The sequence below is a fragment of the Mixophyes fleayi genome, chromosome 5 (assembly GCF_038048845.1).
Source record: "Mixophyes fleayi isolate aMixFle1 chromosome 5, aMixFle1.hap1, whole genome shotgun sequence".
Taxonomy (NCBI): domain Eukaryota; kingdom Metazoa; phylum Chordata; class Amphibia; order Anura; family Limnodynastidae; genus Mixophyes; species Mixophyes fleayi.
Genome location: NC_134406.1, coordinates 212501272 through 212524355, shown reverse-complemented (window position 1 = coordinate 212524355; position 23084 = coordinate 212501272). Strand labels below are relative to the sequence as shown.

The window sequence follows — 23084 nt, the reverse complement described above, 5'->3', positions numbered from 1 at the left end:
TATAGCGCCATCTACTGGGAATGTCTCTTGCATTATCATTTCATATCTAAGCTACTAAGTTTTATTTGCAAAGTGACAACAAATTCTGCAGTGCAGTACAATGGGGGCATGCACTTTGATTACAGTACATGAATATACTAGAAAATATGGGAACTGATTCAAAAGACACACATGCATGATTTAAGCAATAACCTAATTGTATGTTAAAATATAGTGATTTAAGATTGTCAACAGTTTAGGAGTACTGAGCGGACCAGCCATGCAGCTCAGCTTCCGTCTGTCATTTTGTAGAATGCACTAAATAAATGAAAACTAGAATCTGATTGGTCGACTAGAAGACGCAAAATGAACTGAATCTTAGCTAGTTTAGTAGCTATTAGTAGTAATTTAGAGCAGAGCTGTGTTGTATCTAACAGCTTCAAAGTAAATAGCTCTGCCTGATTATATAAATACATGGCTGAAGACTGCCTAACTTTCCAACAAGAACAATACTGTTTTTGAGCTGGTCGACTCTTGAGATAGGCAACATACCTACATAAGGATGCTTTTTGTGTACACCTTTTTCTGAGTATGTTCTGAGAGCAGATGCATCCAACTGTACATGAGCCCCAATGTACTAGAGGCTCCAATGACATAATGAAAAAATATAAACTGCACTTATATTTAGCATGGTCTATTTCCTTATTTATGGATATGACATAAACTACGTGCTTTCTCCTACAGGACGGAACCACTGCCCTCTGGATAGCTGCACAGCTGGGGTACAGTGAGCTGGTGAGAGTACTGCTGCTGAGAGGAGCTGATCGAGATGCTGCTCGCATTGTAATTACACACTGACTTGTCAATATTAATCCATCTTATTACTTCTGTGACTGTAGGTCTTCAATATTGATACTAGGTTTATCTAATACATTGCAGTGTGCCGTGATAAGAAGGTCAGGCTCCTCTTACCATACAGATATGTTAGTCTATAGTTTTGAAAGAAGTTTACTGTTTTGTTCTAAACAGGTCAATTACCAAATACAGCAGATCTAGTAATCAATATACGATCAGTATATTTCCCCCTACAACTGAGACAGGAATTATCAAAATTTATAAAAGGTGCCAGAATTGGCTTGTCATAATTCCTAAGTCCTCCAAACCTCCTGCTGGCACCACACTCATCAACAATGTAATTATATGGTGGACCACCAGGGGTGACAGGCAGGGGACAGGAGGGAAGCACAGGACACTGCATCTTAATGGTCGGGTCCTATAAAATGGACCAAGTCAAGAATTTGAATAAATATTTTTTTAAATTGTTGATTCACTCTGCACACTGCTGTGCGCCCCCACCCCCCCAGAGGCAAATATGTTACATCATGGAGTCACTTCTACACAGATATATTAGTGGGTGGGTGAGTGGCTACATGATATGTATATGTGCTCACAACTGTAATGTGTAAGCCTTAGTAAAAAACATTCCACAGACGCCAGGCCCTCGCATTGCCCCCTTAATACCTGCAATGTAACTGTCGCTATTTTAAGTGATGACCATCACAGTGCAGGCTTGTTCTGCTGTCTGCTGTCACGGGCACTAGGAGTTTATACCCGAGTTTCACCTGATGTTATAACTGACAGAGGGGCGGTGTTGACCACGGACCTCAGGGCAGTTAGGTGAATGATTGGAATGATGATAACAGCAGGAAAGTAGAGAATGTCTTATGAAGTCAATGACTTGCAGCTGTTGATGGTGGAAGGTCAGCGACTTGGAAATGTAGAGAAGAAGCGATATAGCTTCAGACGAGATGAGAGGACGTGAGTAGGTGAAGGTAGCTCGTGGAGAAGTCAGTGGTCTGCGTACAGCAAGTTGTACCACTGTAGTGATGAGGAGGTTGTCCTGGTGCAGGTAGGTAGTAGGGTAGTCGGTGGTCTGCGTATAGCAAGTTGTACCACCGCTGTGATGGGAAGAGTTGTACTGGTGCAGGTAGGTAGCGGGGTAGTCGGTGGTCTGCGTATAGCAAGTTGTACCACCGCTGTGATGAGGAATGTCCAGGTGTAGGTAGGTAGCAGGAGAGTCAGTGGTCTGCGTATAGCAAGTTGTACCACCGCTGTGATGGGAAGAGTTGTACTGGTGCAGGTAGGTAGCGGGGTAGTCGGTGGTTTGCATATAGCAAGTTGTACCACCGCTGTGATGAGGAATGTCCAGGTGTAGGTAGGTAGCAGGAGAGTCAGTGGTCTGCGTATAGCAAGTTGTACCACTGCTGTGATAGGAGGACTTGTCCAGGTGCTGGTAGGTAGCAGGGAAGTCAGTGGTCTGCGTGTAGCAATTTGTACCACTGCTGTGAGGAGGAATGAGGACTTGTCCAGGTGCAGGAGAGTGGTGTGGAAACGGCAAACTGTAGCTGTGTGGAAACAGCGCGAGTAGAAAGGAGTTTTGTACAACACAAGTAGGTAAGTACAATGAATAGTCTGTCAATATAGTAGCTGGCTCTGCAGTGTGGAGAAGCGGGTCAGCGCGGATATGCAAGTAACAACAAAGTCAATATGATAAGAGCATACCGCAGCTGAGTGAGAAGCTTGTCCGGGTAAACAGGCAATGTAGCATAGACAGTCTATCATAGGTAACTGTACCTTAGTGCAGTAGTCACGTATAGTTCAGTAGGTATACAAGTAAACAATAATAGTCAATAGTGGTTATGCATACCAAGTAGAGCAGGAATCAGCTGGGAAGCTGAAGAAGCGATCAGCTGAGTAGACACGCTGTAATGGGTATGGGAACCGCCGTTGAGTAGAGCAGGGAACAGCTTGGAAACTGTAGACGATCAGCTGAGCAGACACGCTGTAGCGGGTATGGGAACCGCCGGTGAGTAGAGCAGGAAGCAGCTTGGAAACTGCAGACGATCAGCTGAGTAGACACGCTGTAGCGAGTATGGGAACCGCCGGTGAGTAGAGCAGGAAGCAGCTTGGAAACTGCAGACGATCAGCTGAGTAGACACGCTGTAGCGGGTATGGGAACCGCCGGTGAGTAGAGCAGGAAGCAGCTTGGAAACTGCAGACGATCAGCTGAGTAGTAATGCTGTAGCGGGTATGGGAACCGCCGGTGAGTAGAGCAGGAAGCAGCTTGGAAACTGCAGACGATCAGCTGAGTAGTAATGCTGTAGCGGGTATGGGAACCGCCGATGAGTAGAGCTGGAAGCAGCTTGGAAACTGCAGACACGAGTAGAGCTGGAAGCAGCTTGGAAACTGCAGACACGAGTAGCTCACAGGAACACCTATAGAGAATCACTGGGAATGAGACTCCAAGATCAGGCCACTACCTAAGGCTGCAGGTGCCTTAAATAGGGTGAGGTGATTGATCCATCAATCACATTAGTGGTCAGGTGTAGTTGTTAAAGGGACCTGCGCAGTGCGACAGGATGGCGGACGGCCGCGGTTCAACACAGGTGTGAGCGGGAAAGATGGAGAACCACGTACCAGAGTGGAGGCACTCACACTCCGGTGAGTGACATCTGCATTTATAGCAACCTTGCTGGAAATGTTCTGTGTAACTACTACAGTAAGTCTCTATTTTGTACATGTCGGGATTACAAAGTTCAGGATTTTAATGTCACTATAAGTCTTGTTGAAATTTTCCCATTCGCAGTTTTGTACCCCAACCATGATTTTGACTCTTCCAAGTTACTAGTGGATTACCGTGTTGAACGTAGTTTGCTTGAATTTTTGGGGATGGTGAATTGAATAATATGCGGTCATTCTAGTATGAGATGGATTGAGAGTATCTAAAATTGTTCAGTTACAACATTTGTAGTCAACCTGTGCCTGAGTCATTAAGGAGAGCAAGGCAAGAAAAGAGGTAAACTTGATCCTAGACAAACCATGTTACAATGTAAGGGGTGCAAATTAGTTTATTATTTTGCATGTAATGAAAATACTGTCTGATTTTTCATGTAGCACACACATACTTGATAGCTTTATTTTTACATTGAAATTTAAAGTTGATGCCCCATCCCAACTATAAATCTGTCCCCACATTTTAAATTTACCTCCCCTCCAATGCAACGTGGGTTTGCCAAGGTACAAAGTTACTCCTTTTTTTGCCTTGCTCTCCTTAATGACCCAGGTCCCCTGTGTCTTTCCAGCTGCTATGGAGCTACGAATCCAAGCATGTCCTCACAGCCGCAGCTCATCTGGACTGGAGAGCCACAGGTTTCATAGATCAGAGTTAGAGTGTTCCAAACAGTTATCTTCTAAAGGGTGTAATACTATGTAACAAAGAGCAGAGTAAGTGCTGTTCTCATATCCAGTGTATAATCCCATTGTTCTCAGGATGGCACCTCCGCGTTGTTTAAAGCTGCATCTAAGGGCTTCAGTGATGTTATAGAAGAAATGTTGAAGTTCTCTCCTACACTTGGTATCCTGAAGGTAAGAAATCTAATAATGTAAATAAAATAATCTGGGATTTAAAAAAGTTTTAAAAAGGAAAATGGAATGACAATATTATATACAGTGTTAATGTGCTGCACATACTCTTTTATTTCATTATGAATCTCTGTAATTTACCACTATGTTTCCGCACAAATGGCTGGGAGCAGGGATGACTGTGCGGTGGAGAATGGAGAAGAAGATGTGGAAGGTGTTGTATTGAGAAAAAAGGCTTATTGTAGATAGAAATATGTCAAATAAAGAAACAACAAATATAAACAAAACCAGTAAACAACATTGCTTATTTCCTAACTGGCCACTCCTCACAGTAGACAAAACAGAAAGGTAAGTTGTTCAATCAATTTATAGGCTAACAACAGGTGCTTGAAAGGGTGGAGTTATCCTGAAAGGAGAAAATACAGAGAAAAATCCCCCCAGCACACCGCTGTTAACCAGTAACAAAGCTGCTATTTCTACTTGTACACAAAAATGCAGAATTCTTAGTTACACACATTTGCAAATGTATGCTAAGCAACCCGCCACTTCACACCGCTTCTGCTAATAGGGTGGTCCTAACTAATCAATGAGAGTCCCTATTTTTGGACACCCCCCCCCCCCCCCCGCCTAAAAGGGGCTTACTGCCGGCGGCGGCACACTATGTGCAGGACCGTTCGGCAGTGACAGGCAGGGACAGTGTGCTGCCCGGCCGCTCTGATTGTGTTTTAAACACAATCAGAGCATCCGGGCAGCACACTGTCCCTACCTGTCACTGCTGAACGGACCTGCACATAGTATGCAGCCGCCGGCAGGCTCAGATGTAAAAAAAAGGGGCGGGGCCTAACCCTCCCCCCTAAATCGCCCCGGGTAGAAGTATTCTCTAGATCCGCCCATGTAAATGACCATTAACTGCTTCCTGATTGGCATATAAATGTACATCTGCACGGCCATACACCACACCCAGCTGTTAATGGTCAGATTCCATTGAATGGCCAGGAACTTTCACTTGTGTTTCCTAGCCCTGGGATGGCAGTACACAACACTCAACGTAAGCTCTATGTATAGCTCAGTATAGATACTGATTTAATCTGTGATTTCCATATGAATAGGGAGCCCATGGAGCTACCAATAAATCTGTCTCATATCTCCCCAAAATGTCAGCACGGATGTATCCAGTGTAGGCTGGATCTAACAGTGGCTGATATGTCAGCTGCTCTTAGAATCTGTAAGTGCTCGCAATAGGGAAACCCAAGATAGGTTCCCATGTTTAAAGAAAAATGAATGAAGACACAAAAAGTGGAAAAATCGCCTTTGTTTCAGGCCCTATATATCCATCCTAGATTATATCACATACATACTGTATATTTGGAATCCCTACTCAGGAAAGCTATCAATACTTTTGTGGTAACATTCTGTGGTTTATAGTGACTATGGGAAGTATATTCTATCTGTTTTAACTTGTGCAATGCAGTTAAAATAAAAATATTTTTCTTTCCCTACACTACCAAAAGAAAGGTCTATGGAGGAGATTCAGTTTAGCACAATGCGTCTCTGGAACAGTTCACAGAGACACATTGCGCCAATGTTGAGGATGGAATCTCTTCTTATTTTTCAAAATGAGCAGAGATTCCTTACCGTAATGGACGGCTATGTGTGCAGCCAACATCATGGTGATGTCCGGAGGCACATAGCGGCCGATTAAATCTCCCCTTATATGTCCTAAAAAAGTGTGAAATTTAGTAAAATACACAAAGCAGATAAAAAATTAGTTCTGGCATTTGACATGTGGTTGTTAACAATCGTTTTTACTTGTATTTAAGAGGTAATTTATTGTTTTGAAACAATAAATGTTGGAAGTGTTAGTAAATGCTTATACAGTGAGGAAAGAGGTTACGAGAGCTAGTAAGTGATCTGGTCACAAACATATAAGATACTCTTGTTCATAAAGGGACTAATATAAGTTATTTGCTAACATTGTGAAAGGTGTAAATCTGCATTAACACCAATCAACAATTAACATTTATCTATACAATGCAAGTTAGACAATGAAAGCAAATATCTTATTGTTTATGATGTTAGAGCGGATTTGCACTTTTAAACGATATAAGTAAATATTATCAGTGACAAGAAGCCACAGGGCAAAGAAATCTGATTCATGTTCTAATAGTAAAATTACAGTATTAAAGTATCCCACAGCGATGCAGATATAATTTAGACCTTTTTTGTTTGCCTCTTACTGTCCTTTCATACATGGTCATTACACAAATAAAGTATTTTTTAAATGCTTCTGGTGTGGTAACGCTATCTGAGGATGGTGTTACCAGAACAGGGAGTACTGCCACAAAAAAATTGGCACCCCCACCAGAGGTTCACCACATTAAGAGAAGACAAAGCCTTTTCCCAGTGGAAACATTAATTTTCTTCAGGAAAAGGTCTTACATCTCTTTGATAAATCAACCCCTGTGCCCCATACCAAAAATCCCCTTAGAAGGATGGGCCACTGCTCAGGGGCCAGTGCTGTGTGTGTGGTCTGTCATAAGGAGACAACTTGTCAAATTATGTCATTTTTGTCTTTAAGCTGGTGAGTGAGTTATAGGGCAGAAGTAGATCGAGTTGAGAGCATTTAGGTATCGCTGTATGCATGTGGATTTGCTTGCATCGGGTGGAATATGAGGTAAGGTGAGACTGAAAGAAGGGAGGTTGCGGTTAAAGAGGGGGAAGGCCCATTTGGAGAAACTAGAGATAGGGATATAAACATGAAGAAGGGATATTCAAACCAGTCGTCCTGTGATTGGCTAGCTGTGGCTCTGGGCTAATCACATTCCTACATTCTCTTTCAAGCTTTCCGCAGTCGAATTGCTGTTAAATATTTTAATTTGGCATTTTGCAAGGGAAAGTGGAGAAACGCTTTAATTTTTTAAAATCAAATTGTATCGCTTTTACACATACATAAAAAAACAAACTTATAGCAGATCAAATTTGCTCTGTCCCCTATTTCCTCCTAACACTCCCCATGCACACACAACCATTCACAGACTGTGGCACCTCTAATACATTAAGCACTAAAGGCATCTGCTGGAAGAGACCAAAGTGTATGGTCATTCCACCCAAAAACACCATCTAGCCATATATATTAACTTATTAACTTAACTTAATTAAACCAACAGCCCCATTAACCATCCTCATCTAACATTATAATGTTGGAAAGGTCGGGGACTTCTCAGAGAGTAGTACAACTTTGTTAGCATAAAACAGTAGATGAAGTAATAACAATATATGATATCTATAGAGAGGAAGCTCCTTAACTAGTCTATAAGCAATGTGGGGAAATGAAACACAAAAAAATTTACTCACAAACTGAAGAATCTCTTCCTAGAAACTTGATGTAAGAAGGGGGCTGTTAAAGGGCAATGTGGCATGTGATCCTCAACTACTAGAACTGGTTTGCAAGATGTTTACCTTTAGCAGCCCCCGTTCCGAGGATCTATATATGTTCCACAGTACTCATTTGCCCCCAGGACTTAAGCTTGAGTAGTAGTAGTTGTTGATCTCACTATTGCCCAGTGGAGTGGACAGAACACAATAGGAGGTAGTGACTAACCTAGATGGTAACAGCTGAGTAAACTGAGAATCTGACTAGCATGGTTTAATGCAGAGTAATAGACAAGCCACGATCAGGAACAGCAGAGGACAGCAGTTCTTTTAACAAGCCTGGAGGCAGAGCAGTTATAGATATACAGTGTATGCAGATCTGTTTAACAGGCCAAGGTCAGGAACAGGAGAAAACTGAGAATCCTTTAAACAATACGGATCAAACAGTGAGAACAGATCAGGATACAAGGCACACTAGGTCAAGCAGGGACCAGCATTGGTATAGGAACATGAAGGGGTTTATAACCAATGAGATATTGCAGGATAATTAGACTTAGTACTTCAGTGATCACCATGTTTCAAAGGGCATAGTCCATCTAGGGCAAACTTACGACTGCAGCAAACCACATCTTGACATGCTTAGCGGTGTCAAATAAGCCCTGTGCAGAAATTTAAGATGTTATAAATAGACACTTGAGACAATGGAAATCTGAGGGACCTGACAAAAAATTACTTTCCAACCTCTGTTTGTTAAAGGGCCCACACTGAACTTATGGTATGGAAGGGCATACAGTATGTGAGAACTACACTGTAGTAGAAATTGGAGAATAATTTCCTACCAAGCGGGTCCTAGAGATACCACAACGTAAAATTTTATTAAGAGATTGGTGCAATTCTAGCTAATAAAATAACATAAAATTAGGGAGAATAAAATCATAAGGGATCAAGTTGCCACCAGCTCTATTTCCACTTTGTTGAAGGAGAACGCATATAAAATATATTATAGGTGGTACTACACATCTGACAAACTCACTAAAATGTTCCCCTCTAGTTCTCCATTATGTTGGCGGGGTGGTGGCCAGATGGGATCTTTCTTACATATCTGGTGGTCCTGTCCTAAAATATCCTCCTTTTGGGATCGAGTTAGGACCCCCCTCTCCTCCCTCCTTCCATGCCCTGTCCGGAAAGATCCATGGTCTTTTCTTCTGTTAGCCTCTGATTGATGCCTAGTAGCTAAGTCTTGGAAACAAGTTGAACCCCCCACTATGGCGGCTCTACGATCCTATATTTGGTTTATTGCCCACATGGCCTACATGATAGGTATGATAAATTTCACCAGATTTGGGCTCTTTGGCTTTACTTATAACCCCATACCTCTTATACCAACTCCTTCCTCCTAAGAAGAGCTCCCTATGTTCATAGGTGGCCTGACCCTTGATGCTGTCTCCCTTTCCAGAGTATCTGGGTAATATTCTCCTTCGAAACTTTTATTTCTTTTTTTATTTATTTTTTTTTCTTCTTAAAAGGAAAAAAAAAAGGAAAAAAGGAAGGAAATAGGAGGATAAAGGGAAGAGTGTTCTTTTTTTTTTTTTCTCGGTGACGACCAGTGTTTAAAACCCTTAAACCTTTCAGAAAGGTTTATATTCATTTCATCTGTGTATTGCTGCTGTCATTGAGGGCAAATGCTGCCCAAAATATAATTACAATTAATAAACAGCATGGATTGCTATGTACTGTATATATTCCAGTACTTTTAGCAAGGTAAATTACAGTATCATCCATTAGTAGGGCTGCTATGTGTCCTGTTTTCCCCAGTAAACACATGGATTTTGCCAAAGGAAATCTGTCACTCAGGTTTGCCTTCCAAAAAACGCAGACATCTGATGTCCTTGGATGAACAGAATAACAGCAATAAACTACTATACAGAAATTACCACCCATAGAAGGTGAGGTGGCTTCTGTATTTAAACAGCTGTATTTTTTGTATAAAATACAAGCACATTTAGCCATTGGACACACTGGTACTCAAACGGGTGTACAGCATTTTCAGTTTCATTAACTACAATCCACTGAAACAGTATCAGACAGCAGGTGTACATATAACTTGCTCTGACACTAATTCCGCCATTGCATTGTTGAAATTGTTTTTTGCTCTTTAAACTAGAATGGGTCCACCGCCCTCCACGCTGCAGTTCTAGGTGGGAACATCAAATCAGTGTCCCTACTTTTAGAAGCAGGAGCCAACCCTACACTTAGAAATAAGGTAAGTTCCTACTTCGTAAAAGTATTATGTTAGCATTTAAGTGCCAGATAAATATACTTGATTTACAGAATGACAATATTAGCTGTGTCTGAATGGCTAATGTTTTTGATTAATGTAGAACCACACATTTACTTAGGAAGCATACATATTTCCAACACCATCTTCTTCAATGGCAGTAAGGCATTCCTTACCATCTTTTTTTTATTTCAGGCCAATGAATTACCTGCGGACCTGACAAAAAATGAGCGTATGTTACGTCTCCTGAAGACAGAAGAAACAATCAAGAGTACTCAGCCTTGAATTGTGTCACTTATTTATACTTGTTTAAAATATGTTTTGCTCTTATTATATTGCTGCAAGTCTGATAGCCAGCGCACTCTACGCATTGTGGTAATGTATGTTATTCAGAGGGGGGGGGGGGAATGACTGTGCTTTCTTGGATTAAGAATTGGAAGTTACATTAACCCAAAAATGCCTTTACCAGCTGAGTCTTAAGACAATATTAATGTAAGTACTGAGCCATGCCAATATTAATATGTCTATAAGGGTCACCATATGTGCCATCACATAGTATCTCTGGCCAAGGAATCCCAGTCAGAAAGGATAGGATCTGCTTGGTCTAGATGCAGAGATAAGCTATGCTATTGTCAGGTATAAGTCAGGGAGCCTACTGTACTTATATAACAGCTACAGAGCAGCAGCCCTTCAGCACGTGGAATGAAAATATACAGGTAATACTGTTGTATTGTTTTGAGCAAACATTTTTCTTCAAGTCTTATTTTTATATTACACAACATTTGTTTCATGTAGAAAGGGAAGCCTACAATTAGGTTCACCGTCACCGGAATGCATTGTGTTTACACTGATCACGCCACAGGTTAATCCAGACATAGCAGTCATACGTCTCTAATATCCATGCACAGTCATTTTTTAAATAAGAGGCCAAAATCCCCCTATCCCACGACAGTGTACCATAGGAAGTCCATTATAAGTCAGAGGTAGAATCTCATGATGAACAAGCAACTGTGCTCTTCTGACGAACAAGCATAAAAGTATTTATTTCTTCTTCTGAGGTCAAAATCTGATGTGTGACTCCAGGAATGGGCCAGTGAGAATAAGAACATATTCACACAGCGATCTTAAATGCTATATATAGTGGCTGTGAACTGCTCAGTAAACTATTTGTAGCACCAAAGTGCCTGGCCCCAGAGTGCCCCTGGGCCAATTGCTCTTATGGTACTGTTGGCAGACCTTCCCTAATGGTTCAAAACATATACCCCACCACTTCTCCTGTTCTGAATGCTGGATATATAGTATTTTTCCGGATTGTGCCTATCCTGAATGTGCAATTTGATAGGCAGAAATATCTGTCCAGCAGAATATGTCTCTGGAAATTGTTCCTATGTTTTGATATCCTTGGTTGGCTGTACATTAGTAAGGCATAGGCTGATTCCTGTTCAGGAGAGCCACAGATTAAATTAATGAGGGCCTTGTGAGGCCACCAGATTGAATGTTACCCCTCACTAGTTAATAATATGAGAAAGTGGTAGTTGTTTAAATAGGTGACACAAAAGAGCCTTTTTGCCCTGTATCGCAACGATGACGGGTGACTCTTGGGGGCAATTTACTAATAAAGTCACGTCGGGACAGCGCGTCTGGGTTTTGACCAAGGGAGAGCAGCAATACTATGATCTGCCCATTGTATTGAATTACTAATGCCATCTTGAGTATTATGGGAACTGCGGTTAATGTGGTACTTTGCCTAGTGCAAGAGATATCTCCAATAGTGTCTACTTAAATTACAATTTTTCTTAATAATGCCTAAACCATGCGCAAAAAGGCATTTCAGCATAGTTTAGGGCTTCATAAATAGGCCCCAAAAACATTTCCAGAAACTGGTGGAGAAAAAAGTGATATTACCCATAGCAACCAATCAGACATTAGTTCTCAATTCTCAACCTGCACTAGAAAAATAACAGAATCTGATTTGTTACTATGAGAAACACCACTTATTTCTTAAGCAGCAGTTTTCATAAATGCATCTCAAAAGTAGATTATCTAATGTGGCAGAATACAGGTTATTGCTTAAATAGCAACATTCTGAAGAATGTTTTCTGTTCTGGGCAAAATAGCAATGTGAGTATAATGGATTAACATGAAAAAGGACAATCACAAAGCTTTCTCATGGAAAATATTACTATTCTAACAATTCAGTGACTGAATAACCTATCGAGCTACAATGATATTCTCCAGTATGTATGATTATCAACTGTTGATTTAAATGGGATGACCCCCTACACCTTATAGACCAATAACCTTTTGTGGAGTATGCATAAATAAACCTTTAGCTCTCTCAGCATGTACTGCAATAATAATAAATATATTTCTATGCAATTACATGTTTCAGCTCTGGCTTTACCCACAGGGCAATATTATACTGGTGTAGTAATTATAAATATAAACAAGTTGTAATTAGTTATATGTATTTGATTGACAGTGAAAATATGGGTGCTGTTCCCATTTCTAAATAAACCCTGTTTACCTTTATGTTACTACTTGTATTTATCTAAATATTACCATCATCATTTCCTCATCATTTATGTATACAGTGCCAGCAAATTCCATAGCGTTTTACAATTGGGAACAAACACAGTAATAAAACAATACTGGGTAACACAGACAGACAGAGATATAAGAAAGCCCTGTTCGCTAGCTTACAATCTATGGGACAATGAGAGTTGGATATTTTAGGGTAAGTGCTACATATTGCATATTGGTCCATCTAGATTGCAAAGGTAAAAAGTCCAGAAAAAATAATAAAAAAAACAATCCAGTAATACAGCAATGTTGGTCAAAAGATTGTTGTTATCTTGCGTAAACTGTGTGAAGGGAGGTACTAAGGTAACCTAGAGAGGTTAAGAGGGTGGTTGAGGAATATTATAAGCTTGCCTGAAGAGGTGGGTTTTCAAAGAACACCTAAAGGTTTGAAGACTAGAGGAAAGTCTTATTGTGCGAGGGAGGGAATTCCACAAAGTGGGTGCAACCCCCAAAAAAAGGCCTGTAACCAGGAATGAGAGCAAGTAATGACTGCAGATAAGAAACATAGACATTGTGCAGAACGGAGGTGTTGAGTTGAGAGATATTTTGAGACAAGTGTGGAGATGTATGTCGGGACTGTTTTGTTGATGCCCTTGTATGTTAGTAGAAGTATTTTATATTGGATTCGGTGAAAAACAGGCAACCAATGTAGGGAATGACAGAGTGGATCAGCAGAGGAAGAACGATTTGCAATGAAAATCAATCTAACCACTGAAAGCAAAATAGATTGTAGGGGTGATAGTCTGATTCTGGGAAGAATCCAGTAAAGAGGGAATTGCAATAACCAATGTGTTAGATCGGGGGTTGGCAACCTTTTTGTATCAGTGCGCCGGCAAAAATGTCTTCAAGCCCAGGTGTGCCATTAGTGTGTGTGTGTGTGTAAAATATATATATATTTAATAATTTCTTATTTTATCACGCTAATATCATATTAATAGTACTGGGGCTAACAAATAAACATTGATGTTCAATATTTAATAGTGCCCCCAGTTCATATTATGCCACAGTAATGCCCTCAGTTCAAATTATGCCACAGTAATACTCCTAACTAATTTTATGCCACACATAAATTACCCCAAGCCATGTTATGCAACATAGTTGTGTCCCCAATACTTATTATGCCACATAGTACCCCCAATTTAAAGTATGCCACACAGTTGAACCAATTCAAAGTATGCCACACAGTTTCCCCCAAATCAAAGCATGTCACACAGTTGCCCCCCAAATCAAAGCATGCCACACAGTTGCCCCCCAATTCAAAATATGCCACACAGTTGCCCCCCAATTCAAAATATGCCACTCAGTTGCCCCCAAATCAAAGTATGCCACTCAGTTGCCCCCAAATCAAAGTATGCCACTCAGTTGCCCCCAAATCAAAGTATGCCACTCAGTTGCCCCCCAAATCAAAGTATGCCACACAGTTGCCCCCAAATCAAAGTATGCCACACAGTTACCCCCCCAATTCAAAATATGCCATACAGTTGCCCCCCATTCAAAATATGCCACACAGCCACAGACACGTCCTAACCCAACTATAAATCTGTCCCCAGATTTCAAATTTACCTCACTCTCCAATGCATCATGATTTTGCCACGGTACAACATTTTACTTTCCTTAATGAATCAGGTCCATCGTCTCTAATTTACAGAGATATTTTTCATTCTTTCTGATTGTTGTTTGTTTTTTTTGTCTCATGTTAAAGAAACAGCTAATAAAACACACAAACAAAAATGTGGAAACAAAGTTTTTTAAAAAGGGCCAGGTTTAAAAGATGGCAAAAAGAGAGCTACACAAATGTGTACGACACTATAAAGTGTTGTACTAATTCATACATTTGTTGTGCTTTTTATTAAATAAAATGTTTGTGTGTTCAAACACAATATTAATATATTTTAGTTTAGCTATTTCGAGAGAAAATTGTCCAAGCCAAAAAAAGTCCATCAGGAAGAAAACTTTCAGGTCTCAGTTAAGCACATAAATGCAATACAATATAAAAATACAAAAAAATAATAATATAATAAATCCCTAAAAATCAATCAGCGCTAGGAAAACTGACACTTTGTGTAATAAATCAGAGGTGGGGTAGCAATAAGTGCAAATAATTTTATAATGATAACACATTATTTTAGAGAAAAATTAAACATACGGGGGGAAACTTGTACACATTGTTCCCCATCATGCCTGGCATAGCACATATATATATATATATATATATATATATATATATATATATATATATATATATATATATTGTATATGTTTTCCATATATCCTTCATTGTATCATTTCATTGTTGTTTCACATCTTTTCCCAAATACTGTCTAACTTTCAAGCGTACTATTTTAATAACAGATAACTATTATCTAATTAATGTTTTAAAAGGTTCAGTAACATTAAATTAAACGATGCAATTTATACTATAATAAAAATGTACTTTCTTTTGATTATAGTGGGCTTCACGTTCTGAGAACTGTATATGTTGCTCTCTGTAAAGAACCTTTTCCTGCTTTTACCTGACACCGGCAGATGTTAAATGTCACATTAACCACATTACTAAATAGAAGTTGTATTAAAGCAAAATATATTAAATAATTAGGGGTCTATTTAACAGTGGTGGCCAGTGGACACTGCATGTCACAATAGAAAATGTATTGCTACTTGTATTTACCATGCCAGGGTAGGCAAAATCCCCTCCCAAACTAATTAAACTTCCCTTTACCAGTAGTCTACACTGTGTGGCTATTACACTGACAGCCCACCCCTTGTGTGGCTATTATGCATCCACGGCTTGCGCATATCCGGCGATGGATGAGAAGCTTCTTTTCTGGCGGCAACGGAATCTTATGAATTCCGGTAAAAGGTTAAGCTACAGTTATTTTGAGATTTTAAGTTTTTAAAGGCCAGCATGTTAAATTAGGTAACATTAGTCCACATAAAAGTCTATGTGGACTAAAGTTATTAGAGTTGTACAGGGTAAGGCAGGAAAAATCTTTAATTTTTTCTGTTTTAACTACTTGATAAATTAAAAGAAGAGCTCCATTGACCTTAATGATTTTAAGTTGTTTTAAACACAGTGGCCCTGATTTATCAAGGGATGTATCTGCCGATTTTGTGTGTATCGTGCGCAAAGCCACACTGCGCATGGTCAGTTCATTTGATCCTTACAAAGGGTGAGGGGAAACTTCCCCCACCCCCATTGTTCACATGTTTTGAGTCTAAATGACCAGTTCAAACTGACCCAAACAAAAGTATTTTTTGAGCATTAATCTCATACTGCTTGTATCTTGCGATCGCTATTCCATCCACACCGGGTTAATGCTGGTGAAATATGAGACCAAACTCTTTACCTTTTAAAACACCTGAACCATAAATAACTTTACTACAGTATTATATATGCATAAATAAACAATCTAATAAATTTTACTAATAAATGATTGTGGAATTGAACCATAATAAATATGAACTATATATAAGTGAATGTGTAAGTGCGAGTGTATGCGTGCATTATTTATTGGGCGATTGCGTCATGAACCGTGGAGTACTGATTGCAATCGCATGGTAAAACAATATTAATCTATATACTTTCTTTCATCCAATTATTCGACTTGTCCGGGAGATTCCCGAATTCCGGGTAGGTCTCACAGACTCCCGGGAGAGCTGGCAATTCTCCCGCACCTGCCCAAGAAGTGGGCAGATTTCAAGCCTCCATGATGCGATTCTCCGGGAAGGGCATCATTTTGGCCCGCCCCGTGGTAAAATGACGTGTTTGCATCATTAGTGCTACTAATTCGGCAGTGCTGTACAGAGAACTCACTCACATCAGTCCCTGCCCCATTGGAGCTTACAGTCTAAATTCCCTAACATACATACACACAGCCAGAGAGAGAGGGAGACAGAGAGAGACAGAGACTAGGGTTAATTTTTGATAGCAGCCAATTAACCTACTAGTATGTTTTTGGAATGTTGGAGGAAACCGGAGCACCCGGAGGAAACCCACGGAGAGAACATACAAACTCCACACAGATAAGGCCATGGTCGGGAATCGAACTCATGACACCAGTGCTGTGATGCAGAAGTGCTAGTCACTAAGCCACCGTGCATTTAATAGTCCACACTCTTTCAAGGAGACAGGTACTGACTTTGGCCAGTACTATACTGTGGGAGTTCTTCTAGAAAGGGAAAAATTTTAGACAGAATTACAGCCTATATTTTCATGCTTGGGTTTTACACTGAGGTAGCAAGGTTCTGCAATGTGTCTGTCAGATGACAGAAACAAGGAATCAACCCCCAGCCCTTTAATGCCTTCCTTCCAATAGACAGGGTTCCATGTGAAAATAAAATAGTGGTTGATTTGGTGGACATATTATTTTAGTAGGGGTAGACTTCACCACTAGATATCCTGAAGCTTCCCCATTATATGTGTAGCCACTACTGTGAGTTGCCACACGTGGCTAACAAGTTAACAGAGCTTTTCTCCTGAATGAGTTGCAGGTGCAAACTTCATGTCCTGGCTGATGTAAGGGGTCCTGAGGTTCTTGAACGTTCGCTCAGTTGTGGAGCCCCGTTGTCCTTATCACAAAGGCTGACGGAACCACTAATATCAGCATAAACTACTGAATTTAAAGCTTCTTACTGTTCTGCGCTTTCACACTCCCAGGCTGCACACACAGCTCTGGCTTTTGCCAAATCCGCGCATAGAATATGGGGCTATGCGCATAGCCCAGTGTGGCTCCAAAAAGTGGCCACACTGGACTCGAAGTGGCTCTACGTGGCCCTGACAGTTTCATTGTGAGTGAGACTCATTGTACTTCTCTAAATCAATTTGTAATTGATTTTACCAAAAAAAATAGGATCACAAGATAATATGTCAACAGTTCCTGATTTTTGCCTGTAGATGATGCTATAGTCATTAGAAACTTCAGCAATAAAACAACAAAATAAACACTTAAACAGGCAGTTTTAGCTAGCATGATCTAATGCTGACTATTACAACTATGCAATGTCCCAGCCAAATACAAGTTGTTAGCACTGAAGTCACATTATGTTATGCACATTATCTTGGCACTAATCCCACTACATCTATTCCCTGACACCTAGTTAGATTTAGAATCACAACTAAATGCTGCAGGTCAGATTAACGGTTACAGTCCAGGACAATATATTTTAGAAACCATATAATATTGCTGACTTATACTAATAAATGTTTGATGCTGAACAAATATGACATAATCACTGCATTGGTGACAAGGGTGTGGAAAACATACCAGCATTAGTGAATCATATGAATGAGCTTAAAGGTCAAACCTCACGAAACTAAGTAGAATATTTAGGATCTGGTGAAGCAAATCCTGATTCAGGACAGTGTGAATGTTTTATAATGATGTGATTTCCTGAGTAGGAAATTGGGGCATAACATGAAAGTGAACAGGAACATTGTTGCCTTATCATACCAAAGGGATTACTATGCCTATGATCTGGAATGAGTGCTGAGCTCTCAGATTTGGTCATGTATGTGTACTCTCAAATCTTTCACGAGATCAGATGCTGGGCAATTGTTCTGTGTAGGGGCCTCTTTTATCCTTCACACAAGGGGGTCAATTTATCAAGCTGCGATTTTCCCGTCTGGTTTGAAAAGTGGAGATGTTGCCTCTAGCAACCAATCAGATTCTAGTTATCATTTTGTAGCATGTACTAAATAAATGATAACTAGAATCTGATTAGTTGCTATAGGCAACAGCTCCATTTTTCCAACACACCAGAAACTCGCAGCTTGATAAATTTACCCCCAGAAGTCTAAATAAACCTTCACTTAATAAAAACACAACCCTATAGTATTCTGTGAGAGGAAAAAATGACAACTTTATTTTAACCCCTTGATAACATGTAACACATATAACACTGTTTAGCCAGAGAGAATTTCAATAAATGTAAAATTAAGTAATGTATTTGTCCACTAGCACTTTAACTATATAAATAAATTCAGAATCCAGGATTTCACAAAGCCTACGTTCCCACTTGTTGCCACACCTCAATAAATCAATATACTTTCCACTATAAAGTGAATAAGTAGCATTCGGTAGACGTCACACCGTTGGGTGAGACATGGCCTTCATTGAAACTGGAAAAAAGTGTAGCCGAAATAAAACAAACAAAACATTGTGTAAGCTTCTAACACATGGTTGATCATTGCACAGAGCACAGCTCAGATTACAAGTGGTGTGATACATAGCTCCTCCTAGCACAGTAAGGAGACAATACGCCTATCTCTTGACTGCGTTCTCTGATATTCCAAAATCCTGAGGAACCAACAGAAAACAGTATGAATTTCTAAACTGCCTTGTGTGCAGAGCTGGCTACGTGTGCACTGTGATATCTTCAGTGATTAGTCCCATTGCTGTATAGCTATTATTGAGTGAAATATAATTAGGTGTCATGGGACGCAGATAGACAAAGTAATGTGTGGTTACTACAGCTAGTATGGGAATTTACATATACAATCTGTAACGATATTCACTATAAAATGTACGGCTGGACATTTATTCAGGACATAAAAAAATAAACAGAGGGGATCATGAACAAAGAAACATAGAATTGATGGCAGAAATAGCTTTCAGTTTGTCTAGCTGCCCATGCAGTTTGTCTATCTGTTCATTGAATTGGCTATACCTTTGTTTTGTTAATTTGGTTTATTCTTTTATTGATTTGTTTTACTCTTGTAGGTATCTGTTATCCTTTATGTAATAAAAAGCACCTCCTTAGATTATAAATGAAGTGCTGTGCCAGCACATGATTGCACTATTGGTACATTTGTATGTCAGTTTCATAAGTGCACTAGCTCTGAAAATGTCACAATGATACAATTCAGTTGAAAAACAGGTTGCTCATGAGTATTCCAGGAATGGCAATGCTAACATATGCACTGGATCTATTTGCGGCACGTTCCTAGAATCAGTGGCCAGATGTATAGAAGCAGCTCTGGGGGTGCTCGAGCTCCCGCAATGTTTGTGCTATCACTGTCCCTAATCATATCTACGCATGGCATGTTTCAGTCATATGGGGAGGGGGAAACAAGAGCACCCCAATCATTTTTAAAAGTTGGCTTTTATGGCCAGGTGTAATATACACTCACCAAGAAGCAAATGTTTCACTTATTGATATTATTATATAATTTCACGTATTATTATTATTATTAGATCTACCAACAAAGTAGAATTCACTGGTTCAGATATTAGCTACACACAAATGAGCATTCATGTAGTTCTCTACATTTTTGTGCCACTCCAATTCCGTTCCCCCACCTAAGGGCTCATACCACCTGATGTTTCTTACATTCGTTTTACTAGTGTTTGACTAAACAATCATGACACTAGAAAACATTGATGTTTCTACTATCCCTGTACCAGCTACCGCTGTTATTATTGTTTTCTAGCATTACAGTAGCACATACTTGCCTACTTTCAGTAGGTGACGTCCGGGAGAGGGGCGTGACTAGAGGGCGGGAGGGGGCAGGGCACTCGAATCGCGCCACTTTGGCCCCGCCCCCCACGAGTAAAATGCCATTTTGTCACTGGGGCGGAGCCAAAATGACGCGCTTCTCGGTGAATCGCGTCATTTTAACAAGGGAATTGCGGGATGCGGGAGAAATGCCGCTCTCCCGGGAGTCCGGGAGACTGACCCGAATTTCGGGAGTCTCCCGGACTTTCCGGGAGAGTTTGCAAGTATGCAGTAGCATTCTGGGGTTTCAGAATGAAACTTGTTTTACATTTTACATTTATCACAGATAACACATTGGGAAAGTTTATAGTGAGCTCCTAAATGGTTGTAAAGACACTAGTAACAAATGCATGTAAAACACATCTGCATTAGACATGATTTTTTTTCTACACTACACAACACGCGTGGCTGTACAGTCTTAAGCTGGGTACACACTACACTGTTTTCGTCCAATAATAGGCTCAAACTGCCGACATACGACCGCTCGTTCAAAAGTCGGGTCAGTGTGTACAGTTACACAATGGTCGAAAGTCTGCCCAAATGGACGATTCTCGCCTCATTTGGTGCCGTTTAATATTTTCGTTCCAATCTCGTTACCACTGTGCAGTGTGTATGAACTTCCGACGGATCCACGACAATCCTCCGATACTTCCTCGACCTGGGGGGCGTGTGTATGTTAATTTTTATGTCAATCCCAGTCCCATGTGGTGCACATCACTGTGTTTTGTATCGATGTATATTGCACCTGTCTGGCTGCAGACCTTTACACTTGTGTAATGCACGTGTGTTATTACCCTTTGCGTCTCTGTATTCATATTTACTCTTTATACACTTATACCTTTATAACATATTAAATTTGTTAACCTTTATTAACCTATAATTGTGAATTACCCAGAATAAACCACAGAGTATTTAAGCAACATTTTTATTGCAAGAAAAAGGTACACAAATTGTAACACACACAGCTGTCAGAAAGATCCGCATGAGAAGTGAGCGCGCCCATACCAATCAGAGAGCTGAATACTGCAGAGTATTATTTTTAAGGTATTTTTAAAGGTGCTACTGGTTTGTGGCAGAACAGGTCTTGATGTCGTTTCCATTCCCTTTGATTTCTTTATCTACAAAACAAGGAAATAAAATTTATTTATCATTTAAATTCTATATATGTAATTTACAATCTACCTCATAAATACTCTCATTTTCTCACCTTTCACACTGCTCGAGATCAGTTTATATCTATATTTTGGTCCCTGTGGCGAAATCGCAATAGTAGCGGACTTAACCTCCGAGCATTCTGGAAAACAGGCGCCATTTTGGTTATTATAACGGTACAGGTATGTGCCCAAAGCATTTACATGTCTACACATGTTCACTGAAATACCTTCGTGTAGAACTTCTTTAGTATATTTTTCTTGTTCAATTTCTCCTTGTTTGCTAACATTAGTGGTATCAGTGGTATCTAAACAGGCCTTCTCACCGTTAAATCTTCGTTCTGACATAAAAAATTAGGTTATAAATTAGCATTTTCTACTGCTTTATGTGACAATACATCTACATCTACAATACAGGTACACTACATCTGCTACTGACATTTTTTAATGTCGTCATGGTCCAGTATTTTTACCATCATCTCCACTGCTCTTGGGCTCATTGGATTTGCTTTTTGCTCTTCTTTAGTATCTCCATCCCCCACCTTAACTTTTCCAACATTTTTGGGCCCTTCCAGCACCATCTCTGACTCTATCTCCGTCTCCATAGCTGCAACCCCCACTGACACCTACTCCTCACCCGCGACCCCCACTGTCACTTTCTCTGTCTCCATCTTCTGACGCTCATCGGCGCCAAACAGGTTCCTCTGTCTTTTTATACACTCAGACATGGGCGTTTGTTTCTGCTGTGGACCAATCAGCGATGATGCACATCGAGAATGGAGCATTCCATTACATACGAAGGGGTTTTATTATTTATTTATTATTAGGAAATATTTATTGCATTCCACTTTAGCAGTTAAATGTTTTTCTAAATGTAATGTATATTACTAAACTTCTATTTTATAGAAATGAAGGGAGTTAACTATAGCTAAAGCTCTGCCCTTTTATGCTAATGTCTTCGGTATTTCGTACATTTCCCCGCAAATGTCGCTGCAATGTATACAGAATTTAAATCATTGTTAACGACAACATGGCTGTAAAAAGTCGCTAATGGGACGTCCGCTCTTCCCTTTCTCGTCCTAAACAAGGCTAGTGTGTATGCAGTCCATGGACCGAGCGATGTAAAATTGCTCGGCATAAAAAGTGGGTTGAAATTTCTGTAGTGTGTACCCAGCTTAACTGTGTGTTGAACTGAGCACTTCTATCATTCAAGTCAGCTTAAATGGGGTTTTTTTTTTATGAAAAAAACACATTGATTTTGCTTGTTGGGAATGTAGGCCAAAGGAAATGAAAGAAGAATGACTGTACTCAGCATACAAACCGAAACGATCACTTATCTTGGAATGTGTGATGACAAACACAGGTACTATGTATATAAAAACAAGAGTAAAACAGTGGTGACATTCTCAGCATGTTGTGAGCTTTATTGCATTACAAAAATATAAATACAAAATGATAAACCACATCATACAACTAGGTTTTGCAACTGTGATTGTGTACACTGCAGGGTCATTAGTAATGCCCTGTGCCTCAGGGATGACATTAGTTCCTAATACTCTACATGATAAGTTGCATTCTCATAAGTGCTTCCATATGATGGGCTTTCATTTACCAATAAAATGATATGAGTGGAAGTAGCCCTCTGTCTAATTAGACATTACACTCACAAAAATAAGAATTGGGAACTAGTCATCTAAAATGAGCAGCATGGTGGCGTAGTGGTGAGCACTTCTGCCTTACAGCACTGGGGTCATGAGTTCAATTCCTGACCATTGCCTTATCTGTGAGGAGTTTGTATGTTCTCC

The 23084-nt window shown here is 40.0% G+C and overlaps 1 protein-coding gene across 2 annotated transcripts in view; it reads left to right on the top strand.

Moving 5' to 3' along the window:
* ANKRD29 (ankyrin repeat domain 29) overlaps window positions 1-12583 on the top strand; it is a 55908-nt gene extending 43325 nt beyond the window's left edge. Inside the window, exons 7-10 of one of the 2 annotated variants that reach the window (XM_075213426.1) lie at window positions 724-774; window positions 4309-4404; window positions 9938-10036; window positions 10247-12583. In XM_075213426.1, the coding sequence (XP_075069527.1) occupies window positions 724-774; window positions 4309-4404; window positions 9938-10036; window positions 10247-10336 (336 nt within the window). In that variant the 3' untranslated portion in view covers window positions 10337-12583. Of the gene's footprint in view, window positions 1-723; window positions 823-4308; window positions 4405-9937; window positions 10037-10246 lie in introns of both variants that reach the window. The other variant, XM_075213425.1, reaches the window with a different exon arrangement.
* Window positions 12584-23084: the final 10501 nt, after the last annotated feature.